Source organism: Penicillium vulpinum (genome assembly GCF_028829585.1).
Source record: "Penicillium vulpinum strain IBT 29486 chromosome Unknown utg000004l_segment0_segment0, whole genome shotgun sequence".
Classification (NCBI taxonomy): Eukaryota; Fungi; Ascomycota; class Eurotiomycetes; order Eurotiales; family Aspergillaceae; genus Penicillium; species Penicillium vulpinum.
The window spans coordinates 7,306,587-7,333,174 of NW_026643244.1; the positions used below are offsets into that span (position 1 = coordinate 7,306,587).

General features: G+C 48.4%; 14 protein-coding genes across 14 annotated transcripts; 8 read left to right on the plus strand and 6 right to left on the minus strand.

Moving 5' to 3' along the window:
• Positions 1-108: 108 nt before the first annotated feature.
• Positions 109-2,850, plus strand: N7479_011280 (uncharacterized protein; the record flags this gene model as incomplete). Its single annotated transcript, XM_057258971.1, has 3 exons — positions 109-1,977; positions 2,053-2,335; positions 2,384-2,850. 3 exons carry the CDS (start codon positions 109-111, stop codon positions 2,848-2,850), a joined length of 2,619 nt encoding a protein of 872 aa, XP_057106429.1.
• Positions 2,851-4,172: 1,322 nt separating this feature from the next.
• Positions 4,173-4,559, minus strand: N7479_011281 (uncharacterized protein; the record flags this gene model as incomplete). The annotated part of the gene is made up of 1 exon (XM_057258972.1): positions 4,173-4,559. The coding sequence occupies one exon, from the start codon at positions 4,557-4,559 to the stop codon at positions 4,173-4,175; it is 387 nt and encodes a 128-aa protein (XP_057106430.1).
• Positions 4,560-5,121: 562 nt separating this feature from the next.
• On the plus strand, positions 5,122-6,273 carry trm44 (tRNA (uracil) methyltransferase; the record flags this gene model as incomplete). Its single annotated transcript, XM_057258973.1, has 1 exon — positions 5,122-6,273. One exon carries the CDS (start codon positions 5,122-5,124, stop codon positions 6,271-6,273), a length of 1,152 nt encoding a protein of 383 aa, XP_057106431.1.
• Positions 6,274-6,755: 482 nt separating this feature from the next.
• On the minus strand, positions 6,756-8,609 carry N7479_011283 (CorA family magnesium transporter; the record flags this gene model as incomplete). The annotated part of the gene is made up of 3 exons (XM_057258974.1): positions 6,756-7,338; positions 7,389-8,029; positions 8,097-8,609. The coding sequence occupies 3 exons, from the start codon at positions 8,607-8,609 to the stop codon at positions 6,756-6,758; spliced, it is 1,737 nt and encodes a 578-aa protein (XP_057106432.1).
• Positions 8,610-9,218: 609 nt separating this feature from the next.
• Positions 9,219-9,690, minus strand: N7479_011284 (uncharacterized protein; the record flags this gene model as incomplete). The annotated part of the gene is made up of 2 exons (XM_057258975.1): positions 9,219-9,250; positions 9,306-9,690. 2 exons carry the CDS (start codon positions 9,688-9,690, stop codon positions 9,219-9,221), a joined length of 417 nt encoding a protein of 138 aa, XP_057106433.1.
• An 88-nt stretch (positions 9,691-9,778) lies between these two features.
• Positions 9,779-11,319, minus strand: N7479_011285 (WASP family protein; the record flags this gene model as incomplete). The annotated part of the gene is made up of 2 exons (XM_057258976.1): positions 9,779-11,050; positions 11,110-11,319. The coding sequence occupies 2 exons, from the start codon at positions 11,317-11,319 to the stop codon at positions 9,779-9,781; spliced, it is 1,482 nt and encodes a 493-aa protein (XP_057106434.1).
• Positions 11,320-12,417: 1,098 nt separating this feature from the next.
• Positions 12,418-12,675, plus strand: N7479_011286 (uncharacterized protein; the record flags this gene model as incomplete). Its single annotated transcript, XM_057258977.1, has 2 exons — positions 12,418-12,556; positions 12,605-12,675. The coding sequence occupies 2 exons, from the start codon at positions 12,418-12,420 to the stop codon at positions 12,673-12,675; spliced, it is 210 nt and encodes a 69-aa protein (XP_057106435.1).
• Positions 12,676-13,551: 876 nt separating this feature from the next.
• On the plus strand, positions 13,552-16,785 carry N7479_011287 (ssDNA endodeoxyribonuclease RAD1; the record flags this gene model as incomplete). Its single annotated transcript, XM_057258978.1, has 7 exons — positions 13,552-13,599; positions 13,649-13,826; positions 13,892-13,979; positions 14,032-14,102; positions 14,150-14,678; positions 14,728-15,823; positions 15,874-16,785. The coding sequence occupies 7 exons, from the start codon at positions 13,552-13,554 to the stop codon at positions 16,783-16,785; spliced, it is 2,922 nt and encodes a 973-aa protein (XP_057106436.1).
• Positions 16,786-17,237: 452 nt separating this feature from the next.
• Positions 17,238-19,514, plus strand: N7479_011288 (uncharacterized protein; the record flags this gene model as incomplete). Its single annotated transcript, XM_057258979.1, has 6 exons — positions 17,238-17,364; positions 17,415-17,549; positions 17,606-17,860; positions 17,908-18,034; positions 18,087-18,945; positions 19,014-19,514. 6 exons carry the CDS (start codon positions 17,238-17,240, stop codon positions 19,512-19,514), a joined length of 2,004 nt encoding a protein of 667 aa, XP_057106437.1.
• A 289-nt stretch (positions 19,515-19,803) lies between these two features.
• Positions 19,804-20,212, plus strand: N7479_011289 (uncharacterized protein; the record flags this gene model as incomplete). Its single annotated transcript, XM_057258980.1, has 2 exons — positions 19,804-19,839; positions 19,895-20,212. The coding sequence occupies 2 exons, from the start codon at positions 19,804-19,806 to the stop codon at positions 20,210-20,212; spliced, it is 354 nt and encodes a 117-aa protein (XP_057106438.1).
• Positions 20,213-20,314: 102 nt separating this feature from the next.
• Positions 20,315-20,963, minus strand: N7479_011290 (translation initiation complex factor eIF1A; the record flags this gene model as incomplete). Its single annotated transcript, XM_057258981.1, has 2 exons — positions 20,315-20,743; positions 20,943-20,963. 2 exons carry the CDS (start codon positions 20,961-20,963, stop codon positions 20,315-20,317), a joined length of 450 nt encoding a protein of 149 aa, XP_057106439.1.
• Positions 20,964-21,697: 734 nt separating this feature from the next.
• N7479_011291 (uncharacterized protein) lies at positions 21,698-22,141 on the plus strand (the record flags this gene model as incomplete). The annotated part of the gene is made up of 1 exon (XM_057258982.1): positions 21,698-22,141. The coding sequence occupies one exon, from the start codon at positions 21,698-21,700 to the stop codon at positions 22,139-22,141; it is 444 nt and encodes a 147-aa protein (XP_057106440.1).
• A 424-nt stretch (positions 22,142-22,565) lies between these two features.
• Positions 22,566-23,948, plus strand: N7479_011292 (putative chitin biosynthesis protein (Chs5); the record flags this gene model as incomplete). The annotated part of the gene is made up of 2 exons (XM_057258983.1): positions 22,566-22,645; positions 22,758-23,948. Exons 1-2 carry the CDS (start codon positions 22,574-22,576, stop codon positions 23,946-23,948), a joined length of 1,263 nt encoding a protein of 420 aa, XP_057106441.1. The 5' UTR covers positions 22,566-22,573.
• Positions 23,949-24,487: 539 nt separating this feature from the next.
• On the minus strand, positions 24,488-25,850 carry N7479_011293 (putative aspartate transaminase; the record flags this gene model as incomplete). Its single annotated transcript, XM_057258984.1, has 3 exons — positions 24,488-24,552; positions 24,606-24,711; positions 24,771-25,850. The coding sequence occupies 3 exons, from the start codon at positions 25,848-25,850 to the stop codon at positions 24,488-24,490; spliced, it is 1,251 nt and encodes a 416-aa protein (XP_057106442.1).
• Between the last annotated feature and the right edge of the window lie 738 nt (positions 25,851-26,588).

The window sequence follows — 26,588 nt, forward strand, 5'->3', positions numbered from 1 at the left end:
AGTCCAAGAGCGACTCAAAAAGCGACCCCATTCCTAGCTTTCTGCTCGCTTTCGGCTGAGCTATTTGGAATTATTCCTAGGTTTTCTCAGAAAGATCTGAATATCACGATGTCTGGCTCGACTGAGGTAGATACCGCCCTCCATCAACTGCAAACGGAGCAAGGTCCTCTTCTTGACAAGATCGACGATCTTCGCGCAATCGGAGTTGGTGGACTTGTTGGGTTGCCGCAGCTCATCGTCTGTGGAAACCAATCCAGCGGCAAAAGCTCTGTACTTGAGGCCATTTCTCGTGTGCGTTTCCCGGCGAAGAGCAGTGTTTGTACTCGATTCCCGACGGAGGTTATTCTGCGCCGTCATCCAGTACCCCGATTTAAGGTGTCTATTGAGCCTGGGCCATCTCGGACGAGTAACGCAGATCGGCAGAAGATCGAAGCGTTTGCACCAGCCGAGGTCACCAACAGTGATCAGCTAAAGTCTCTGATTGAAAAAGCCAAGGAATGTATGGGGATTACCGGCGAAGGATTCAGTGACGACATTCTTAAAGTCGAAATATCGGGACCTGATAAGCCAGAATTGTCACTCGTCGATCTGCCTGGTCTCTACACGTCCCGCAGTATATCCCAGGATGAGAAGGGGATTCGGATCGTTCACGATATCACTAAACGCTACATGGGGAACAAGCGCAGCATCATTCTGGCCGTAGTTTCGGCAAAGAACGACTACCACAATCAACCAGTGTTAGATCTGGCAGAGAATTTTGATAGATCACGAGAACGCACCATCGGAATAGTCACACAGCCCGACATACCCGAAGCTCATTCAGACGAAGAAGCGTCTTGGTTGCAGATTCTTAAGAACGAGAAAGTTCCGTTAAAGCTTGGGTGGCATGCGTTGCGAAATCGATCTTATGAAACCCGTAAGGTATCTGACGATGAAAGAGATGAGAAAGAGAAGGAATTCTTCGCTAAAGGAAACTGGAGTTCTATTGCGGCAGAATATAGGGGAATCGAAAACCTTCGACGTCGACTAAGTGCTATTCTGCTGAAGCATATTCAACGCAACCTTCCGGGTCTCATCGTTGATATCAATGAGAAAGTCCTCGATCGACAATCAAGACTGACCAAATTGGGTCAATCTCGAGGCACTCTACAGCAACAGAAGGGATTCCTACTCAATATCAGCAGCAACTTCGAGCGCATCACCGCCGAAGCATTAAATGGCATGTACACAGATGATTTCTTTGGAGGCCTAGGCGATGATACAGGGCCTATCGATCAAGATTTTCGACGTCTTCGTGCTATTATTCGTGAACTGAACGAATATTTTGCCGATGCCATGGACACAATTGGGTGCAGTCAGTTCATTTACCTCAATAATGATACATTTCCGCGACCCGTGCTTGGAAATCCATACAGTAATATCAGAAAACCGGAATACAGGGCCAGAGCCGATGTCGAAAGTGACGTTGGTATACATGCGCGTCAAAATCGAGGAGTTGAACTTCCAGGAAGTGCCAATCAACTTCTGGTGGGAAAGTTGTTTCGAGAACAATCCAAGCCATGGGAAGAAATAGCTCGAGAGCATTTGATTAAGTCTTGGGATACTGTCAGAGATTTTGTTGGCACCCTCTTGCAATATCTCGCCAATGACCACACCTGCAACCTTTTGTTGGGTGATGTCCTTGATCCTGAGCTAGAGAAGATGAAAGATCATCTGCTAACAAAGCTGGATGAGCTTACTGCATACAATAAACGAGGACATCCATTGCCTTTAGGGAAAAACTTTCTCACAAAAATCCAGAAAGCCAGGAGTGATCGCCAAATCGATAGACTGGAGCAGGCGTTGAAAAAAGGACCTCATTCCGAAGATGAAACAACTACCATTGAGCGGCTTCGACAAGTCAATAGTGAGCTAGAATCGAAAAACAATCAGTTTGCAGAGGCAGATATTGTCGATCAGATGCAAGCATATTATGATGTGAGTTCGTATCTCAACTCATCAGTCGATCAATCATACACCGAATTGAGAAAGAGATAGTGCTAATAACAGCAGACTGCTATCGTCACTTTCATTGATAATGTTGCCACGCTTGGAATTGAAAATTGTCTGCTTGGCCCTCTGGGTAGTATTCTTACTAGCCAGACAGTCAACAACATGGAAGATAAACAGATCCAGGACCTTGCCGCCGAGCCTTCCTCTATCGTGGATGAGCGAGACCGGCTGACCCGAGAATTGGAAAAGCTGCAAGCTGGTTCGCGCGCATTGAGCAAGTTCAATATCCGAAAGGTTGGCACACAACCCTCTGTTTTGAAATCAACCACTCAGAGTACCTCAAGTAAGTTGTTGTCCTCCACTGAAGAGAACATAAGCTGACATAGACTAGCCCACAGAAAGACCATTCTCAGTGCTCGAAGTTCGGTGTTGGACTCTCAGCCTTCCCGTACTGTGTCAGGCTTCAACTTCTTTGAACCAGGGCCGCCGAAAACTCCATCCCCTATGGTAGGGTCCACCACAAACACGAGTACCGGCAAAACGGGGTTTAGCATTTTTGGTAATCAAAAGGGTTCACAACCCGTGACTGATAGGGCCCAGGGCCTTGATTCTGAGTCTCGTAGCTTATTTGGCTCTGGCTCTTTCTTTTCAGGTGGAGGAACTTCCAATACATTTAAATCATCGGCATTCGGATCGGCTACAACTCCAGACTCAAGTTCTGGTGTATCTGGTGCCAATCCAAGCAAACCCTCCTCCAGTCAGTCAAATCATTTCTCATCTTTCCGTTCCGACAATCCTCAATCCAAAGTTGAGAGCAAAGTGCCCGTCACCCAACCAAGCAATAGTTCCCAGCGGTAGGTCTGAACAGGTCAATCTTTGTCTTGACAAGAGGCAAATTTCATTGTCATTTTTTGCGCTTTTATCTGCTTTCCTTCCATTTTCTTTCTTCTGTTCTTTTCGTCGCTTATTGGTGGTTTCTTCCTTTGTCGACTATTCATCAAATTTTCTAGCAGTACAAGAGTTCAATTATTTCGATGACCTTCAAATGACACCTCTATGGTTTAGAGTAGCCAGCTGACACAAATTGCATATCTGACAGACATTTTTTCAAGGAAGAAAAAGACACCACGTGTCCGAGGGGCACGCTGAATCGATATCTCAGTATAACCCTTTCCCCAAAATACTCAAATCTGTCACACGAAGTAGGGATATTTCAACCCCCCTAAGGAGGTGAATTCTCACTGATAAAATGGTAGGAGCTCCGGTTGAAAGATTATGCGTCTCTTGGAAAGCTCCGCACGCTTGTCATTCGGGGCGGAAAGAATGAAACGAGCGAGAAATCACTTCCAGGTCTCAAGCGCAAGACTCTAGATGGGCACTTTTTTTACAAAAACACATAGGTTTTAAGATAACTTGGCATCCGACTTGATCTAAAAATGATTTACAATATATAATTTGGCCATCGATGGTAATCTACATATGTATATAAGGCATCAGGTCATTGGGAACATGACGAGTCCCTGTAGTCTTTTTTTCTTACGTATTATCTCGAAGCAGTATAAGCATTCAAACAGGCTGCAAGTGACTGATTCCTGTGGTTTAGATGGCAGTGTTGATCCATCTCCACCATCCAGTATGGTTTGGGAATAAGAGGTTTGCGAGATGAAGACTGGGTCCTTCAAATGTTCGTAGCAAGCCCTTCGGAAGGATTTACAAACTCAGTGTCAATGATATCTGATAACATGTTTGATTGAATTTCATTGCCAAGAATCGCATCAAGACCCTGGGCGAGTTTGATATGGTGTCTTTGGCTGTCAGTGATAGATTGGTGAGACTGGTGTGTCGGTCGTTGAGTGACCATTCTGTCTCGCTGTGGCGAATAGTAAAGCATCGGGGAACAATTGTATGTGAGTATTTGGATTGAATAGCGAAAAGAAGAAAAGTAGGGGAAGAAATGAAGAGAGAACCTGGTTCATATTCAGCTTCGGAGTTAGGGCTGGGTCTCTTTGCGCCATGATGGACCTCAGGGCTTATCACCTTTTCTACAAGTTCCAACTACATGTGCACATATCTGAACTATTCGGCTTTTCAAGAAATTAAACATTAGACCAAAACTTTTCTTTTCATATATCCCTCCTAGACTCCGAACAACCACCGAACGCCAAAACAATATCAAAATATCACCGACAAAATACCTCAAAGCTGTGAACTGTCTTCTTCCGCGAGAGAGCTTTGCACTTCGTAGTCATACCAGTCTTCACCTCTTCAACCATCGAGCGTCGTGAACAATTTTTATCCTTGTACAATTTCACCTTGCAGCTCGGATCGACATTGACGTTGATGAAAGCCTCCGCACCTCCGTTCTCAAGGTTGGTGCGGCAGCCCGAGGATCCCTGTCCCGCGTAGCTGACCGTAGTGCCGATGCAATACTTGTCGTGGAACAGGTCAAAGGCCCAGTTGTGTCTGTGGGATTGCTGTTCTTCGGGAGGACGTGCGGTGGGGTGGCCAGCTGTGATTGCTGGGAGTAGGAGGGTTAGGGCAAGGAGGGGTGCTTGGATCAGCTTCATTTGAGATTGGGTTGATTGTGTTATTCCGGGGTATGTAGATTGGGAGGAATTGGGAGGATAGACTCTAGACTTACTCTTTCTGCTATGGGGTCGAGGTGTTTATAGTGCCTTTTTTTAGGATTGCGTAGTTATGACTCCAGTAGTTGGGTGACCGCGAGTTGACGCGCACATTCGGGTTCCTTACACTTGGGGTACTTTTCAATTTGTCTTGCATGATAGAGATTCTACATATACATCTACGGTATAGGCTTCAATGTTCTCGAGGTTATTTGTTTCAATCGACTACTACTAGCAGCAAGTAATCTTGGTACCTAGCAACTTGGCCATATGGTGATGGCCTCCCATCACTTATTATAATTAATGTTACGGCTATCTGTTCATGTTGGCCAGACTGAAAAGGACTGATTTAGACTATAGCATGCTCAGATGCCGTGCCATCTTAATACACATAGATGTTGTCTACCGCCTTTCTCTCCGCTTTGTTTGTACTCTTTGCATCAAATGAGAAGGCCAATTTGTCGAATATTCTGCCAGGCAAATATACAGACCACCATGTCCCAATATGGAACGCCGAGTCACATCTAGGAATGTGAGCCTGGACTGGATAGAGGGAAATGATCAAGATAGGGGAATTGTCTCATCACATCTTATTCAAAAGACATATGCTCGGCTGAAACTCCAGTACGCAGAAAATTTGCGCCAGAATTGGGTTGAACAATTCGAATCATCCAACCAAGTCCTTGAGCAGCTATCTCTCGCTGCATGCCTAATCGAACTATGGAGAAGCATGTACGGCGTTCTACCAGCAACAGAACAAGATCAGTCATCAAAAAACACAGCGCTGTTTCCAGGGTTCGTGGACCTGGCTTGTGGGAATGGTATCCTCGTGTATGTACTTCTCATGGAAGGATACAATGGGTTAGGCTTTGACGCTTGCCGTCGAGCCTCCTGGTTAAAGTTTCCAGTCGAGATACAAGAATGTCTGGAAGAGAGAATTTTCATCCCTCGACCTTTCGTGGATGTACTAGACGTGGAAGAAATTGGCGTGAAGATACACACCGGCGATTTCCCGGATAACACCTTCATCATATCCGACCATGCAGACGAGCTTACTGTATGGACTCCTATTATGGCTGCTCTATCAAGTCCCTCCTCGCCATTGCCATTTTTTGTGATTCCGTGCTGTTCTCGTTCACTTGCTGGTTCTTCATATCGCTATCCCCCGCCAAAAGGGGGTGACCCAATACAGAAGAGTGCGAATGGCAATCCTACCACAGGGGAAGTCGATGATGCCATAGAGCAGAATCTACAGCCTGCATCTGGTGACTTGAGGGCGCTTCGTGCAATTAAGATCAAAGAGAAGACCGAGAGCGGGTTTCTGAATTCAATGATTGGATCTCTCACTGCAAAAACAATGAGTATTGCCGAGGAAATTGGGTTCAATGTTGAGAAGACATGGCTACGTACTCCGGGTGCGATTAACATGACATTGATTGGAGGCCGGCAGCCGGTCGCAAGAGAGTGGCTAAAGAGCCCGAATTCCAGAGGTTCTCCGACGAAAGCCAACCAAGAGGATGCCATTTTGAAGAATATAATGAAAGTGGTTGAACGCGAATGCTCCAAAGATGGTGGCATCCGGGTAGCTGCTAAACTTTGGGTTGAACGGACGAAGAGTCTTCACCAGGAACAGGGGACAGTACACCAATTCAACTAAATATACCCAAATGAAGATAAGCACCTGTCAATGGCATTCTAGATAGATGTCACTTACCTATTGCCCTACCTTTCGTGATTTAAGAAAAGAAAAGACATAAAATAGGTACTTCAAAAGCCACTGAGGCCCACTTCAATGTTTCCATTATTGAGAGGCTGAGTCCATCGCCCCAAAATGGTTCCCGGCGGAGTCCAACAATTAGAAGCGTGGCTAGAGTGCCCATGGCGAGCAATCGCCATAGACGAGGTACAGGTGAACACTAACAAAGATGAATCGGTATTGGTATGTCATCAGATATGTTCTAAATCTATTCACAGCTAACAAAACATGAACTGTAGAGTGGGGGAATAGAGGAGTGTTAATGTACAATAATGTTACAGACCTTTTCAACTCCGTTGTTATTAGTTGAAAATCCAAATCACAACGCCTAGGCTCCCAATTCAACGAAATCAAGCCGCCAGACATACTTTAATCACTGCGTATCATGCATCAGGCTTAATATGATCTTCAGGATAAACAGTCTCTTTTCCATGACCGTTGCCGCGTTCCGCACGAGCATTGTGAGAGGCCGTAGCAGATGCCTGCATAGTAGGCTGGGAATTGGCAGGTGTTGGTTTCAAGTTTCTCGATGCAGCTTGAGCTGCAGCTGCAGCTGAATTCTCTTTGAGACGCCTCAGGCGCTCAGATCTGCCCTCCCCTGGGAGACTGCCCCAGACCGGTTCGATCGAATCGGCACGCCAGTTATTGCGCTTTCCACCGAGTGCGCTGCGCTTTGGTGAGAGAGGAGCGAAAGTGGAGCCTCCCACGCCGGATTCACCCCACATGCGCACCCGTTGAAGCTTGCGTAGTTTCGAGAGACCGTAGACACAGACGAGACCAGTCAGACCAAAGCAGATTACAGAGACACCTCCGAAACCGAAGTCTGATTCTTCGATGAAATTCTTCAAGTTCATGCCGTAGAGAGCAGAGAATAATGTTCCTGTTGCGAGGCCCAGTGTTCCAATGCTGAATTTGAGATCCATGAGCATGAGCGAGTTGCGGTTGGCATCGAGAATGGCCTTGACTCTGAGTTGTGTTAGAGGTGCTTTCCGTAGATAATGAACGATCAAACTTACACTTCTTCCGTATTGCGAATATTCGTCACCAAATTACCACTGGCCTGGACAATCTCATCACAGACTTTGTGATATGACTCCAAAAGCATTTCCACTTCTTGGTGGTCATCCTCTTCTCGCTCTTTGCCGATCGACCTCTCAGACAAGTACATCGCTGCCAAATCGTCATCGGCCTCCAGCAGATCATCAATAGCATCTCGTACTAGGCGAGCTTTCTGCTCAAATGTACCCAGTTTCTTGGAGTAAATCAAGAGATGCCGGAGCTTATCTCGGTCAATGTCCTCCTCAAGTGCACGAAGAACGCGCACGACGGGATCTCTCACTCCATTGAACTCCTCCTCCAATCCACTTGTGACACTAATGAGAACGGCTTCCAGCGCACGAAACTCGTATGGCAGCGACTGACTAGGTTGAGATGCACCTTGGGATTGTCTCTGGCGGAGCTTTCCTTCCAGATCGTAGATGAACAGCGATTGCATATACGAGTCTGTTGATCCGTACGCGTCGAACACGAGTACCCGGTCCGCTTTAATGAGGACTCGTAGGTGCAAGAGATTGATGAGAATTGCTCTAGGTCGCACCAGAATATGAGGGAGAGTCGACGAATCGATCTTGCGTAGATCTCGAGGAAGAAGGCCATACTACAGTGTATCGCGATTCAATGGTCAGCAAATGTTGAGTTCGCATACCCAAATCCTATTCACTAACCTTGGCAATCAGCTCCTGCTTCCGGAACTCTCCGTTCACGAGTGTAACGTCTCCATTGATATCAAATTCCGTGCATCGAATTCGCAGCTCATTTGATGCCTTGGCAGATAGGCTGCGGCCGATATTGAACATTCCCTCAGTCCCTTCATCTATAGGCCCGGCGCCAGCCGGGTCTTGATTCTTATAGTCGGAAGCATTATTCCGCTTGGGGCCAAAAAGTCGTCGAAGAAAAGGTCGGCTTTTTGTTGACGCGTGTCGCGAGAATTCCAGCTGTGCAGGTATCAATGGCGGCGAGCCTCTTGCTCTAGTGATACCAAGTGTTGCGGAGCCATGGAGAGTATTGGGACGCGTCCAGCTTGATAATTCCGGGGATGGCCCTGTCGAGAAGCCTTTATCGCGGCTGGCAAGACGCTTCGGATAAGCGCATGCTGACGGTGCGGCTGAGAACCCAGATTGTGATCGTAGGAAGCGCAATAAAGAGGTAGACGGCGCAGACAGCCTCGGAGACAGCATGTCTCTGGATTATTGAGCTGTAATCAAGTTCTCCCGATCGGATCAAGATAACGCTTTTTTCCCTTTTCCCGGAATAATGTTGACCCGTTTATCAGAACTAGTATGTTGTATACCAATAATTGGTGTATAAAAATACCGCTTGCTATTTCTCAAATGTCTCATACTCTGAAATCTGAAATAGTAATTATATCTAGATACTGCTAGTAATCGTGCCAAGCGCCCAACACACCTCTACTGTGTTGAACATTCATCGTTGACCGAAAATTATCGTTGACTGGGGCACACCAACACAGTAGAGGTGTGTTGGGCGCTTGGCACGATTATGGGGCGGTGTCAGCTAAACTAAGGGCTTGCCGGTATATGTAGGCTCGCGGTGGCATTGGACTAAGAGGAAAAAAACAAACATCGACTTAAGACTATCTCTCGCATCCACTGTATCTACCATTGAAAGCTATATACAAAGTGCATTGCCCCTCTTTTGTCAACACTTAAAGCCAAACTTTTAGGCAAAACGTTGGACCAAGAAACATAATGCTCAATCCTCGCAAGAATGCGCAAAAGCCATTGGTATCTTGAAATAATTGAACAATCCCACCGAAAACGAACCACTCACCAATCGTCGTCGTTGTCTTTCTCGTCATCTACCAAGATATAGTTAGCATGTAGATCCGCGTTTAGGTGTTAGAGTTGGCATACCACTTCCGCTGACTCTCTGTTTTCGCTTGTTGAGAGCATCTTGCAATGCGCCGGCCAAACCACCTTGTGGGGCGCCTCCTGCATTGGGAGTTGTAGCTGAAGACTCGCTAGCACCACCGGGTACCATGGCATGACTTCGATCTTTCTTTTCGCTGTCTTTGACCTTGCGCAAGACTCCACCTTTATGGCCACCAGAAGCTCGGATGGATGCTAGCAGATTGTCGTGCCCACCGGTGGGTTTTGGCAAGGGTGGTGCAGCACCACCAGGCGGTGGGGGTGGAGGAGGAGGAGCACCACCTCCAGGCGGTCCAGGGGGTGGAGGCGGCGGCGGCGGTCCACCTGGTGCCCCCGAAACAGGCGCCGGGGGAGGTGGAGGGGGAGGCATTGAGGGTCCACCACGGCCCGGAGGGGGAGGGGGCGGGGGGCCACCGGATGCTGCAGAGCCAGGCGGTGGAGGCGGTGGTGGAGGAATGCTAGGAGAATATGCAGGCGCCGAGGGCGGGACGGGGGGAGGCGATACCGGTCCTCTTGGTGGTGGAGGAGGAGGAGGAGCTGCCGCAGGAGAAGACGGTGCAGCTGGCACAGGTCGAGGCGCTGGCGGGGGTGGAAGTGGGGGTGAAACGGGGCCTCTGGCGGGTGGTGGAGGAGGTCCAGTTGTAGTGGTCATAGGCGGCACTTTGGGAGGCAGCTGGGGTGGTGCTGCTGGGCTCGCTGTACGAGGCGGCGGAGGGGGGGGGGCCACCTAATGTAGGGCCACGGCTGGGGGGTGCCGGTGGCGCAGATACCTTGCGATCACCAGAGAAAGGCGGTGGTACCCCAAATCGAGATTGACTTGATTGAGTATATTGACCATCATCCATCGGTGTCTTTGGTGGTCGCGGGGGCGGCGGGGGCCCGGCATTGACGTTCGAAATTGCGCGTGGACGACGCGGTGGTACAGGACCGACGGGCTCAGCGAATTTTCCTGCATCTGCAAATGGAGGCGGTGCATTGAATCTTCGCGCAGGCGGAGATGGCTCACGAGGGGGTAGGGAAACCGGTTCTTCTGGTGCTTCAGACCGTGTTTTCCGTGACGGAGGCGGCGGCGGCGGTCCCCGTCTGCTTGTTGAGCTGGAACCCGTGTCTTGAGGACTGATTGAAGTCACTTTCGGGGCGGGAGGTGCAGAAGGTGGCGGTGGAGGAGCAGCCTTTGGCTTATTTTGATCCTCAACCGCCGCCGCCTGCTTCTGGTCAATCCAAGCTTTGATGAATTCGGAATTCTCCGCGATTTGGTCTTCGGTAATTCCCATCCCCTTAAGCTCATCCAGCAGTCCTTTCCAAGAGGGATCACTTGTATCAAATGGCAAATCTGGCTTAGCTGGTGGTGCGATTGGGGACAGCGTCGGAGGTGGAGGAGCAACCTGTATTGAAGGCGCGGGCGCAGGTGCTGTCGGCGGCGGTGCACTTGGAGCTGGACTCGAACGATGCAGCAAGCTGCCAAACAAAGACCGTCCTATTTTCCCATTGGTGACTGGAGCAGGTCCCTGGCCTCGACTAGATGCAAAAGGAGTCTTGGCGGTCTCTTTGCTTGCATGTTTCTCGCGCTCCTGCACCTTTTTGATAAATGTCTTGGCCTCCTTCTCGTCAACAAACGATAGACCGGCGAGGCAGGCTTCGAGCTCGAATGTATGAAAGAAGGTTCGGTCCTGGTTGTAAGCGAAGTTATCATAGATCTCCTGGTCCCAGAGCACGCCTCTGCCAGCGGGCTACATAAAACAACGTATTGTCAGCACTTATATCCCCAGTACCAGTACAGACCGCCTACCGAGACATCAACTATTTTGAGCCAAAAAGTTCTTCCCACAAGGTCATTGCAGAGGACAACAGCGCCTTGAATTCCGGTATATGTCCATTTCTGTGGATCCGGGTAGGCGACGTAGAGTCGCGCGACAGCTACGGCGAGGATCTTGTTGGCGGGTTTAGGGACGTTCCGCTTAACGGTTTCCTTGTCGACATCGCTCAGTATTGAGGGCATGGTGAATCGAGGTGGTCCTTCACTAAATAGAGAGGGGGAAGGTGATAGTTTGAAAGGTGGTTACGTGAGTTGAGCACACATTGCAGCCGGGCGGGTATATTCGAAGGATGGAATAGCGCCCTCAACACACCGACTGATACGGTAGCAGCGGAAGGTACAAGATTTTCTTTGTGATCGATTGATTAGATTCGAGGTTAGAGAGGAGCCGACCGGCGGTTGCCTTGAGGTTGGAGAGGATGAACCGGAGAAGACGTAGGCGGGGCGGACCCAATACGCCGGAGTGACCTGGGCCTGCCGCATCACCGCTAACGGCACATAGTACTTTTCTTGCACTATTGAAAGTGTCAGGTCACTACTCCGTACATGTACTTATATTCAGCATTCTTTCTTGATAGTTTGATATCTCAAAGTTGAAAACATTTCGAAGACACAAATTGATAGAATATTGTTAATATGATGACTGACGAGGATTGTGAGATGTAGTGTACTCATTTCAATCAAGTATTTGAAGTCATCGATGACATTTGGAGCTCACTTCATTTCTAGGTCAGTATATGGTGTGTGATTATAGCTTACTAGATAAATAGGATCTATAAATATGTTGTAAGGAGTATAATTTACCTACCTTGACTATGGATACATATATGTATAGATCATATTGGTCACAAGTACTAGGTAGAGTTTACCTTTTGAATCACAAGCAATTTCCTTTTTCTTGCTCTTCAATCCTTCGTATTACTATACTGGTTATACGGAGTACTTCGAAAGGCATTACGATATGTCCCCGAATTGTACTCCTTGCACGCCAGAATACCTAAAATGTGACCAAAAATTGTAGATCTAATTGGATTTGCATTTTCTTCTTGTTTCGTATACAACTAAACATGTTTAGGCAACTCCTATCACGTTATTTGTTGCAAACAGACCACCGACGTCATCCCGCTTGAGGTCTATAAAACAGACATCCAACCAACGTTCAAGACCTAGTTCTTCAACTCACATCAACAAAGTACCAGATATATTTGATACACCTAGCAGTGAACAAGAGCTAGTATTAGCTAGTGACAACTCAACAAGAAGCCCTTCTATATCTCCATAATGCCGGTCATTCCCGAGTCGTCGGACTTCCCATCTGCGCCCCAAAATGAAAGCAATGAGGCCGCGAAGAATCCAGGCCAAAAACCCCAGAAAGCGACCGCAGCGGACTTTTTGTCGAAGGGACCCCAGATTCCAGACAGTAAGTTGACCACCAGTCCCACCCAGGCTCGCAACTGACACTTTGTAGATATGCCTCCCAAGGCTTCGAAAGAGGAACTCGAGGCACGCGCGAAGGAACTGAACAATCCATCCAGCTGAGAGACCATTGGTTCGCAAAATCTATCTATTTGTATCTCATTCAATGCCATTTTCTGCTATTCCAGGCAACTTGTCCTCGTCGAGTGTATCTATAGCTGGTTATCACAGAATATTGATGCTGTTCAAGTTCAAAGCAAGACTAAAAGAGGTATTGTTGCTAGTGGGCTCAAAGTGAGAGGGCGTATTAGGGAATGACCATGAAATGGAAAAAGAAAAGGAACAAAAAAAGAAAACAAGAATCCGGGTAAATCGGCCCCTACGAGGGAAAGGAGGAACTCTATGCGTATATCTCTAAATCTCGACTGAGAAATCTCGAGAGAAACCTCGTTTGTATCCTGACAGGGGAATTCAAACAAATCATCATCGTTCCACTGCCAGAGATAGAGGTTGCTGTCCGATTGGAAGATCATGTACGTGGTCTCGTTATCCTCCATGACCGGTGATATTGGTCCAATACTATAGCATCGGGTAATGGATCTTCCGGTTGACTTCCTTCCCGCTCGCGGCAAAACCCAGGCTTGTTAACGGGTTGGTCTAGTCTACAGAGACGGTAAACTATCCTATCTCAGTGACTTGGATCAAACAAGGAAGGAAGTGCGTATACTCACTGGGTGCCGACGTCCTTTGTACAGAGAGTAGCCACTTCAGAACCATAAAAAAATTCGGATGCAAAATATAAGTGTATCTTTGGAATTCGGGCTCATTTCATTTGAAGGCTTATGCATATTTCTCACCTTGGAAAGGTCCACAGGCCATGCTCAAGTGTTTATAAATTAATTACGTCATACATAACAGCACCGTGAACCTTGACACGTGATCGCGTGACATCTCGTTAATCAAACCCCTCACCTCTCAACGCGTCAGGAAGTGCTTCCAATGCCTCTAGAAAGGTCTAATGTGCCGGTGAAGCTGTCTCTACCACTGGTAATTACCCTATCGGCTTGATGCAGGCCCACCACTAATCCCCATTAAGCAATACCAGCAGGAGCTCTTCACCGAACTACGCGCCGAAGATGAGCTAGTCATCCTTGCACGAGGCCTAGGGCTTCTGCACCTAATAACAAATCTCCTCCATTTTTACGATGCGGCGGGAAACAATCTGGTCCTAGTGGTGGGTGCAGATGAACGCGAAAATGAATGGATCGGAGAGGGTATGTGGATTGGTTTACATCCCAGGTCGGACGCTGACGTTGGAAGCTGATGATCCTGAAACCAGCATTGGCGGAGCATTATGCTACCAGCAAGTCACCTCTTGCTAGGGGGTTGAAAGTGATCAATACCGAGAAAGCTACGGTGTCGATGCGGTGGGTTTCTCGGTTCTGCCATATCGATTACCGTGTATTGACAGATTGCCAGAGAGAGTATATATGCCGAAGGGGGTATTCTGAGTGTGACATCCAGAATATTGGTTGTCGACCTGTTATCGAGTATGTATGTCTAGTATGGTGACTCAGACACTCGCTGATCTTTCTAGAACTTCTTGATCCAGAGAAAGTCACTGGGATGGTCATTTTGCATGCTGATAAGGTTATGGCGACGTCTCTCGAAGCATTTATTGTCCGTGTATACCGGCAATCGAATAAGCGTGGCTTCTTGAAAGCATTCTCGGACTCTCCGGAACCATTTACTACGGGCTTTGCCCCGTTGGCCAATATGCTGCGGAACCTTTTCCTACGCAAGGCATCACTGTGGCCTAGATTCCATGTGTCTGTTGCTGAGTCCCTAGAAGGAAATCGCAAGGCAGAAGTGATCGAGTTGGAAGTTCCTATGAGCGACAAAATGAGGGAAATTCAGAATGCTGTTCTGGAATGTGTAGAGATCAGTATCACTGAACTCCGGAAGAGTAATACCGGGCTGGATATGGAAGAGTGGACGTTAGACAGTGCTTTGCACAGGAATTTTGATATGATTATCAGACGTCAACTAGATCCAATCTGGCATCGTGTGAGCTTCAGGACAAGACAAATCGTCAGCGACCTGACAGAACTACGAGCAGTCCTTCAGTGTGTCTCCCAAGTTTCTTTCCATTGCTTCATACTAACAGTTACCCAGTGCTTTACTCAGCTACGATGCGGTGTCTTTTGTCAAGTACCTTGATACTATTGTGTCTGCGCATGCTCCACCCCCCGGCTCCAACAGACATAATTACTCTCCGTGGCTTTTCCTTGATGCTGCCCACGTTCTTTTCCAGACAGCGAAATCACGAGTTTACGAAGGCAAAATGACCAACGAGCTGACCCGCCTTTCATCCTCAACTACATTTTCTTCGGAGTTGAACCCGGCTCTAGAGGAACTCCCAAAGTGGGGTGTCCTATCAGAGATCCTTACAGAGATCGAACACGATGCTTACCTCCATCCCACGAGAATGGATCAATCAAATAGTACCATATTGATTATGTGTAGTGATCAACGCATATGCCGCCAGCTTCGCGAGTACATTGGTACTATGGATGCTAAAATTGCCCAGGGTTCTGAATCCAAAAAAAATGATGATCTGAGCGAAGACTCGCCTTCTGCAGAGCTTTTGATGCGGCGTCGGCTGCGAGATTATCTCAATTGGAAGAGGTCTCTCTCAAACGTCAATAAAAATTTGTCTCAGTCAGGAGAGGACGATAGATCTGGGAAACATTCTGAGTCATTAACAGCCCAGAGTGCGCACCAAGGACGGCCTCCCCCAAATAAACGTCGTCGAGTACGTGGCGGTGGTGCAGTCACCTCGGCTGCAGGTCGCGTGCCAAATAGCAGTGTCCAAACCGAAGTCGAATTGCCTGGCCAGGTCGTCAGCTTGCTAAGTGAGATTCAGCCCACCGAAGTGGAAGAAATGCAGAAAGAGGAGGTTATTGTCGATGAACTAGAGGATATGGAAGATTTCTACGAACTGTATGATATGAACGATCTGGTCATGATACACCCTTATGACGGTGACATGGACGAGCATATACTCGAGGAAGTACGTCCGCGATACATTATCATGTATGAACCCGATCCCGCGTTCATTCGAAGGGTTGAGGTATATCGCAGTTCCCATTCGGGGCGAAACGTGAAGGTTTACTTTATGTATTATGGTGGCTCTGTCGAGGAACAGAGGTATCTGAGTGCCGTCCGACGAGAGAAAGACTCATTCACAAAGTTGATTAAAGAGAAGGGGGTAAGCTATCTAGCTCTACGCTTCAAATTGCTAGCTAACGTGATTTTCAGAACATGGCAGTCACCTTGACACATGACAAAAAGGATGAAGACCCCCAAGAGCAATTCCTCCGGACAGTCAACACTCGTATTGCTGGAGGAGGACGACTGGCAGCTACAGCATCCCCTCCTCGGGTCGTAGTTGATGTGCGGGAATTCCGAAGTGCCCTACCATCTCTGTTACATGGAAACAACATGATCGTTATCCCCTGCCAGCTCACCGTGGGTGACTACATTCTCACTCCGGACATTTGTGTCGAAAGGAAATCGATCCGTGATCTCATAAGCTCTCTCAAGAACGGCCGTCTCTACAACCAGGCCGAGACAATGCTCCAGTATTACAAGAGTCCGTTACTATTGATCGAGTTTGACCAAAACAAATCTTTCACTTTTGATGCGTTCGCCTCCGTCCCAACAGGCCCAACGTTTATGACAGACTACGGTTTCTCATCTTCTGGCACTGCAACGAGCACTAGCAGCAGCTCGCTTGCCAATCCCTCTAATCCAAAGTCCGCTCAACATTTACTTGTGCTCCTCACTCTCGCTTTCCCACGCCTAAAGATTGTCTGGTCTTCATCCCCTTACCAGACAGCTGAGATTTTCGCGGAGCTCAAAAAGAACGCCCAGGAGCCAGATCCACTCCGGGCAGTTCAGTTGGGCCTTGATATTGATATATCTAATTCGTCTGGCTGTGCTGACGTCATGGCTGCCGCTGGGATTGAGCACCGTACCTTCAATCTACTTCCACAAGACATGTTGCGAGCAGTCCCGGGTGTTACACCCCAAGCTCTAGAGCGGCTGATCATCGAAACGGATAACATCAGTGAGATCGCGAACATGGATGTCGAGCAGCTAGACCCACTGGTTGGCAAAGAAGCTGCACGTAAGATCGTTGGTTTTTTCCATAAAAGCGTATTTGATTAATAGAGAGCTCGGCCTGGAGTATCCGGTGCATGCTTAATACAATTATGACTTCGATGCAAAGTAAATAAGCATCTTGGTTTGAGGGTTCACAAAAGCTGCGTACGTCAACAAATGTGGTAACGTGTGATCGGTACAACTAACTAACTACATCGTCCGTTCTATCACATCTTCGCATTTTGCCTCAATTAGCTAAAAGGGGGTTGGGGGGAAGGAGGAAGGAAGAATTAAATGCACACAGCCGAGAGATCCTTGTTCTGGGCTCTTAATCAATTTGAACCTGGTCTACTCCGTACCCCATAAGAACCTTTTCGTCTTGGCGACGATCGTGCAGATCAGCTAAAAACAGAACAGCCCCCCAGTCAATAACCGAAGGGCCCCCTGATAAAGAGTGGAGATATTCCTTTGAAGTCGGAAATATTATGGTAGACTTCTGACATCTTCAAATTATCACTATGCATCTCAAGACTGTGTTGCCTCCGATCGCTTTGGCACTTGTTGTCGGTGCTACCAGAAGTATACGTGATGTCGAGCCATGTGCTCAGGTTAGCAAGTTGGTGGAAGACGCCAATCAAAAACAGAGTACGTTATGGACCCAAAATCATCGGGGTGTTGATAACTAATGGTCGCAGAAAATGCTCTTGTACCTCATGATCTGGCACATCAGTGCCTACTCTCTATGCCCTTTGACTCGGATCGTGCCGTTGATTTCCTGATCCAGGTCCGCAAGATCCTGGAATTCCAGTCGACTATCGATATTTTGAAGAGTAAGTGATATCAGTTCGAATAAGAATTGTTTAACCTGGCTAACTTGTATTGCTAGATCCTCCATCGGGGTACACCATGCCCTCCACGGATATCATGGGGGAAATCGATACAATTATTGCCAAGGTCAAGAGCAACAGATATACCAGCCAATTTGAGATGGATTTGGAAATTAACCATCTTATCAAAACGGCACATGATGGCCACCTGGCATTTCAGTTATGCTCGCAGTCAATCTTCACATATCAAATCGATATGCCTCTAGTGTCAATCTCAACAGATGGGCTCGCACTTCCCCAAGTGTACGCCTTAAGTATGTTTGGCTTGATATCCGTACCAAACTTTGGGCTAACGTACCAGGTGATGCAAAACTACAGAAAGTTGATCCAGACGCCATCTCGCCTCTAGTATCTATTAACGGCACTAACGTGGCTACGTACCTTGAATCGTATGCCAATCATCAGAACCTTCAGGATCGCGATGCACAGTAGGTACTCTTCTGCAGTTACCCACGGTGTTCAATCACACTAACTGTCCAGGTACAATCGAGTATTCCCCGCTCCAGCCCGCAGTGTCACCAACACTCCTACTAATGTGAATGGAATCTGGGCATCCATTGGAGACTGGACTGATGGTGCTCAACTGTCCCTCAAGTTTGGAAATGGCACTGAAAATATTATTCAGAGAACAGCCACACCAAGCGAAAGGTTCTTTTCTTATAAAAACGGCACGCATCTCTATGACATAGAATGTCTCCCCCGAGACTTGTCTACACCTTCGAGTAGCCCGTCCGGCGCTGAGAAAGCCTCCTCCGAGATAGCGGGATTTCCCAGCACTACTTGGCGCAACTCAGCTAATTCAGTTGCTGGATACTACTCCAAATCCCCAGGGTTGGAGGACACAGCAATCATCTTTCTACCTACCTTCTCATCCAGTGCAGTAGAGGTTGCTAATATTGTGGTCGATTTCTTGCAAAACAGCACCGAAGCTGGAAAGAAGAACCTCTTGATTGACCTCTCATCCAACCCTGGTGGATACATGTCTATTGGTATTGATCTGTCCCGTATCCTCTTCCCCAATGCCGCCCCATACACAGCGACGCGGTTTCGAGCACACGATGCAGCCAAATTTCTTACAAAAGCATATTCGCGCGACAATAGCACGGACACAAGCAATGTTTTCGCGTATCGACAGATGGTTCGACCTGACCAGAAAACCGACTTCAGCTCGTGGGAAGATCTCTACGGGCCACACGAAATTATGGGGAGCTCTTCTTCTAGCCTACTAGCCAACTTCAACTACACCTCCACCTCTTCGAAGGTCTTTCCCATCAACGGCTATGGACCGGTTCCCTTGAACCCAAGCAAATCACCCTTCTCGGCAGATAAAATTGCTATTGTAAGTGATTGTTTTTCACCCAATAATACAGAAAACAGAAAGCAAGCTGACACAACCTTCAATGACAGATCACAGACGGCGACTGTGTCTCAACTTGCGCGTTCTTCGTCAAGCTGATGAAACGCCAGGGCGTCCGTACAATCACCTTCGGCGGCCGTCCGCAAAAGGCCCCTATGCAGGGCGTCGGCGGCGTCAAGGGTGGCCAGTCACTTGGGGTCAACTATATCAACGGATATATCGAGCAAGCAAACGGGCTGATTAGAGACTCGGCCAACAGTGGATCGCCACTTCTGACACCCGCCGAGTGGAAGGCATTCAATGAATCCAGCCCGAGCACGACGGCGTCGCTACAATGGAGTGGCAACCTGAATCTGCGGAACGAGTATGACCCGGAGGATGGCGAGACACCGCTGCAGTTTGTTTATGAGGCTGCTGAATGCCGGTTGTTCTATACGCTGGAGAATTATCTGGAACGGGAAACTGTTTGGCAGGCTGCAGCGAAGGCTATGTTTGGGAGTGGGCAGTGTGTAGAGGGATCGACTAAGGGGAAGGGTAGTTTGAATTCTTGATCTGATTGATATTTCAAAGACATACATAGAATAGTTATAGATAGAAATTGTACGTAAACACATCCAAGATATCCATACATTGCAACGTTTGCTGGAGTTTAGTTAGGCTGATATACTTATTTTGCATGATTAGTTACTTCTTCAAATTGGCCTACAAAGGAAGTATGTCTGCTAGAAGCAAATCTAAAAATAATATTTTCAATTCTCGTGGCCCATTTCATGACTCTATCATAAAAGAACGAAAAGAAAAGCAAGTCGAGGCTGAGCAGAGTTGAGCACACCGCATGCAATGCAATGCAAGAAAACAAGCACACAGGTTCATGATGTGTGCATAGCAATCATTTAGGTCTCTGTCATAATCCCAAGTTATTTGCAAAAAGGACGAAAATGGTATCGATGATCGATCCACCTTGGAAATCCAAAATCGCCAATGGACAAACATCGAGGGTCCTCTGTTCGATAGCTTCAAGCCCGGAAAATTTGTCGCAGTAGCGCCAGAGTGGAGGGAGGGTGTCCGTATCCTCATGCAAGCCGAAGTGAGGAGCAGCGTCGTAGGCCGGGGAGGTGATTTGATGCTCTTGGTCCGTTCGAACGAATGTACAGAGGGAATCGGATGTCGAAAATGCCTCGCGTGGCAAGTAGTCAAAGGCAGTTTCGGAGCAGATGAGCGACGGCACTGTGCCAACGGCGACCAGTAGGAGGAGAGGGATTTGGCGAACATGGAGAATACCGAGGAGGGATGTATCCAGGATATTCTTGCAGGGCAGAGCATCGAACTCTGGGAGTAGCAGGGGATGAGCTTAGAGCTCGTCGACATCGATCTCCTTCTCGTCCTCGCTTTCGCGGTCCTCGTCGAACTCGACGTTGTCGTCCAAGCCTTCACCTCCGTAGGTATCGGTCTCGTTGATCTTGGCGTGCTCGGGAAGCTCGCCGTAAGCCTTCAGAGAACGGGCCTCGTCGGCGGTGTACTTCATGATAACATCACCTTTCTCGTCTTGGTAGTCACGGAGAGAGAGGAGAATGATGTCACCCTGATTGATCCAGACCTTCTTGCGGAGCTTGCCACGGATGTGGGCCAGACGCTTCTCGCCGTCGAAGCACAGTGCCTCTAGACGACCGTTGCCGAGCATCTTCACGACCTGAGCGTACTCCTGGCCCTCCTCCTTGAAGACGAGTTCACGCTTCTCGTTGTCGTTCTCGTTCTTGCCGCGACGACGGTTCTTACCGCCCTATACTTGATTGTCAGAATGTGTCACATGAAGTAATATCGGTATTTTCGAGGATAAAAGCTATCCACGAGTCCAAATAGTTTCCAGCTCGAAGAGTAGGTTGCTAGGGTTGCCAAGGTTGCTACTCTCGAGTGGGAGACGGTGGATGTGGCGAGGAAATTATCACCAACAGGAGGGGTTGGATATTTTGCGCGCTTACCTTTCCCTTATTCTTGGGCATATTGTTGTTAAGCGACCTTCACCTGGGTCGAAATGTCTCTGTTGTGTATTTTTTTCCTTAGATCAACGAAGATCTGGAGAGGCCTAATCGAAGTTGATTAGGGAAGTGAGGGTGGGAGAAAGAAGGAGGTGGGGGTTCTGTGCACCTATTCAAATCTTTTTTACTTATGTAATCAGGCACTGGCTGCCCAGTGGCGTCAGTGATTTCGCCCCTTCTGGTAAATTTCTGCCTTTTGGCCTGATTTTGGGGTAGGTTTGACCGCCTGGTTTGATCGGCAGAAAAAGATGAGGCAAAAGACAATGTCAAGCTTGGAAGCTTGGAAGGGCGTTTTCAAGAACTTCTCCGAGGTCTTACGACAAAATACTTTCAGGTCTGCCAAGTTTGGTAAATCCGATTGTTCATTTCGATACAGCTGTCTTACCCTCTGTGTGGCTGTCGGGACAAGTGAGCACACGACTTCTTTATTCACGCAATCTCCGAACGTTCGGCGCCTCTCGAGTACATACACAATACATTCGTGGTAGTACTTCTTTCCTTGGCGAATCGATGATATCTCTCTGAACTCGTATCCTGAGCCTCCAAATTTTCCCTCTGAAGTGTTCATAAGACTTCGCCAGCTCTGTTTAATGAACCTTGTGGTGTTCAATCCGACATGATACCAATGTGCTACGACTCTCCTTATACTTCACAGTCCAAACCAGCATATCCTTACGGCCACCGATAATCCGTTTATAATGCCGACGAAGTTTGTTGCATCTACAAACAGCTTTGTGCTTCGGTATTGGCCCAAATGCAACACTCCTCCAGTTGCTGCACGCTACCTGAATGTCCCTACCCATCCGATCCGGTCCAAAATCGTCGATCTCTGCGCACATCGCGAAAGAAAAACTTTATGGTGGCGGGTTTCGGTGTCACAAATCCAACAAAGCAAGCGGGTGGTTCGCTCCTGGTGTGCACGCAGAGTGCGAATTGCTTTCGAGCAGGCTTTGAAGCAGCAAGGATTGGATAAGCTGGGAAAACCTCTCATTTCTGAATCTCCTTTGCAAGAGAAAAAATTGTCAGGAACCATGGATATCTACATTCAGCCGCCATGTGTGACACAGGACTTTGAGAGGATCCAGAAGGATGCACATCATCTATTATCCTTGCTTCTGGATCATGAATTACCACGGAAATGATCTATTGTCGATGAGCCACACTCAAAAGGTGAAGCCAGGGCATGTTGAAGACATCATGCGACCCCGTGGGATTCAATGTATATTACTACAACATCTTGTATCATACTAAACTCCGTATCAGTCGACCTGTTGGACTGTTGCTGTACATCATTTAGGCCACATTGCGATTATGGCGTTTTGGGGGGGGGGATTATTTTGCATATGAGATTAAATGTATCTCAACTCTTGTTTATTCCATTCATTTTATCCAAATTAAAAATAATTGTTCGGTGTTGGCTCCGAGGTACCAATGTAAACATAAAAGCGCGAGTATCTTAGCTTCCCGTATCTCGCTAAATGCCGATCCGGCGGAATCAACGACCCGGGGGTTCTAGGCCAGGACTGACTTGACAACCACCATCACCTATCCTAAACTTCCCCTTGTATCTGACCATGTTGGTTTCCTTGACAGTTGGCAAGGTAGACGCCGGTGTCGCGGTGCTCCTCACCCAAGACAATCGACTCGTAAGCTCAAGCCCCTGGTCGCCTGCTCCCTACTTCCCAGACATCGACGACTTGCGATTCTGCGGAACTTCAATGGCAAACAAAGACACCTTATTGATAAATTTCCGCGCAGATTGAATTCCCCTCAGTCCTCCTTCCGAACAATATTAGCTCAGGCAGCATCGTTGATATCACCGTTTCGCGCAACCATGCGGCCGAAGCAGCGAGCGCATCTGCCTTCCAATCCCTCCAGAAGCGAATTCTAAATACCTACGGTGTCAAGGCCCCGTCGCCACCAATTCTGCGCCTGCGAAATGCAACTCAGACCTCGCTCGTTCTCGAGTGGGATCCAATCGACCTAGCCACTGCATCCCTGAAATCGCTCTCCCTCTACCGCAATGGCTCCAAGGCCGGCTCGATACCCCGTCCGCTCGAGACACGCAGCACGAAAATCAGTGGCCTAGCCATTCACTCCGAGTACTCCTTCCATCTGGTCCTGCGGACCACCGCTGGCACCTACCAGTCGGAGAAGCTGACGTGTCGAACACACAAGATGACCGACCTGTCCGGTATCACTGTCACAACAGGCGTCCTCGATCCGCAGCAGAAGGAGGCTCTCGGTGCTGCATTGGACCGCATTGGAGGCAAAATGATCGACTCAGTCCGTATTGACACCACTCATTTTGTCTGCACGGAAGGACGGGGTGCACAGTGGGAGAAGGCTGTGGAGATGAACATTCCTGTCGTGGTGCCGGAGTGGGTAGATGCTTGCGAGACAGAGGGGACCATTGCAGGTGTGCGTGGCTACTACCTCAACGCAGATCCCAAGGCCCGTCAACTCGGCGTGATCCACGGCTCGTCCCACCAGCGTACTACTTCTACTCTTTCGTCTGCGACTGCCCATCAGAGAAGACCTAGCACTCAGCCCCAACGGAGCCCTGCACAAGAGCAGGTGCCTGAGGAGCCACCTCTGACCCCATTCCCTGGGGGTGAGACAAGTAGCCAACCCCAGGCGCAGGCGCAGACACAGGCAAAAGAGGTTGAATCACAAGATGAGGAAGACGGTCTCCCACCTCCCCCACCCCCACACAAAGATGAAGCTGAAGATGTAAATGAACCTACTCTGAATGGTGAGGCAGAAGCCTCAGAAGTGAAGAACGAGGAGCCTGAAGCTGAAGCTGCAGAGGAGAGCAATAAAGAGACAGAGAAAGAGCAAACTCTTCCACAGCACAGGCCTGAGGATGACTCCGAGTCAGTAACCCCCGAAGACGCAAAGGGCAAAGGCAAAGAGGCTGAGGGTGACTTCAACGAAGTGCCTCTCTGAATGGCCCTTTGATGATCTATTCTGCTCTACCTTTGCTTCTCAGTCAATCTCTTGACATCACTACCCTGCTTTTGTCACTCTTGTCGACCAGCGTCTACGACTTTATCCAGTACAGTTTTATCTTGTTGTGGTTAGTGGCATGAGCGGACCAACCATAGGATTCTTACGAACGTGCTCCCGAGTTTGCTTCCCCATTTTTCTCTTTCGTCTTCCCTGTTTGCTGTTATATGTACAGTACGAAACTTTCCTAATGCAGCCTTGCTCATTGACTCGATCGATCCGGTTTACCTGGATGGATGTTTTACATGTAGATGGTTACATTGTACACAGGTAAGAACACCAAAACTGCACGTGTGGCTATAATTCTCTAAATTGGAATTCTATCGTGAAACGTCGTAAATCAGATGGGCCCGCCAGATGCAAAATCAGTAAGTAGTCTTCCAAAAAAATCAGCCCCCTTTGAGAGACTACCATGGATATCGACGCAGCCTAAGCAAAATTAAATTTCAAAACAAATCCAGTTCGGACTCGTTTCAAATCTAGTTCTCGTTGCGAATGACATCGTCAATCGCCTGTGCGACATAGGCGACATTCTTTTGGCTCACTGTGCACAATGTTAGCTCGTGTTTATGAGTACTGATGACTGGGGGTGCTTACGGCCACTGATAGATGCTCGGCCTGACTTGAGCAGGTAAATGTGGTATTTGTCCTTCAAGGCATAGACTTGCTTGGGGGTAAGACCGGTGTAGGAGAACATGCCGTTCTAAGAAAATAATTAGTACGAAGCATCTTACACGTATAGTAAAATCCAAAATAGCTTACCTGCTGGATAATGTGCTCCCAAGTGCCAGGGGTTTGCAGACGCACCAGCTCATTGTACAGAGCCTTACGCATGGCCTTGATGCGCGAGCTCATGACCATCAAGTCCTCGTGCCAGTCGGCGGTAAGCTCGTCGCTGGTAAGAACCTTCTTGACGATGGTGCAGCCAACACGCGGGCCCATGGAGAACTCACCGCGGATCAGATGGCATAGGTTGTTCACAACAACATCGCGTAGGGAGACTGAGGCACGGTTATTACAGTAGTGGAACGCACCAACGCGCTGACCGTACAGGCCGAAGTTCTTGGAGAAGCTCTGTGCCACACACATCTCCATGTCCGGTTTGTTATTGAAGAAGTAGCGAACGGCCCAGGCGTCTTCCTCAACGGAGCCTGAGGCAAAGCCCTGGTAGGCCGAATCGAAGAAGGGGAAGAGCTTCTTGCGCTCGCAAAGGTCAGCGATGGCAACCCACTGCTCCTTGTTAGGGTCTAGGCCGGTGGGGTTGTGCGCGCAAGCGTGCAGCAGCACAACATCGCCCTCCTCCGCCTCAGACTCGAGGGAAGACATCATGCCCTCGAAGTCGAAGGACCGAGTTGCGGCATGGTAGTACGGGTATGTCTTGCGGGGCACGCCGGCAAGCTCCCAGATGGTCTGATGATTGGCCCAGGATGGGTTAGACAGCCACACGGTGGTGGGTTTCATGTGGTGGGCAAGGAACAGGGCGCCGAGATGGTTGGCACCGGTACCGGCGACGGTCTGCACGGAACCAATGCGTGCCTTGGCCTCTTCTTCGCCCTGTTTGCCCTCAAATCCGAACATCAGATCCCGCGCAATTCCTAGGAAAGGCACATCACCCTCGATCGCAGTGTATTCGTGGCGGAAGAGGTCGTCGTCTACTACCAGCTCCTTCTCGGCCTTTTGCACGACGGGAAGGGGCCATGGCTTTCCATCATCTGTCCGATAGACACCTACACCCAAGCTAACCTTCTGCGGGTGGGGATCGACTGCGTAGGCGCCGTTCAGGGCGAAGATCTCGTCCGGGGGTACCGGGGAGACGTTAAGACGGGTGTTGGTTTTGCTCATTGTGGTATATAGACTGCAATTGGGATTCCTGGGATTGCTTTTAGGCAAAATGTGGCGAGGCCGCGGCGAGTATAAGTAAGTTAAGATCAAAATCGCCCGCTGAGTCAACCCGATATCGCCGTCTTTTTGCCCCGCGGGAAGTCCCGCTTAGTAGCGGATTCCGGGGTGCAAAGAAATGCAAATTGCAATTCCTTCATCTTCGTTTTATTCAAAGAAAGAGATAGCCGTCAATAGCCTTCTATATTTGGCCATGTGCTGGTTGATAGAAAGTGAGATAGGTTATTGATCTCTGGAGCAACTAAACTCTAAAGATCAGCATGAAACGTCATCAGAGGTCTGGTGACGCGCATTATGAACGCACTTTATTCTCAAGAGGATAAATGTCAGTTTTTCTTGTGTAGCACTCCATTTAAGGATGGTGGATGAGGGTTCGTGGTGTGTTGTTGGGAATACTTGGAAGAGGAGGCTGCGCGACGATATATAATGGGCGGGGATATATGCTAACATGGGACATCTCTACAACAACATTTATAAATCTTTCTTTTTGGTTCCTATATTACCTTTGGCTTTACAGATATATATTCCCAATGTCTCCAATGTCTCTATCGTTCTTCAATATTCCAATTTGTAAAAGCCTAGCTACAGATAAATCCTTTATTGTATGGTGTGCTTCATCCGCCTCCGATTATATCAAGATGAACATTTAGGAAATGTACCCGAAAATGAAGGATTCCAAAA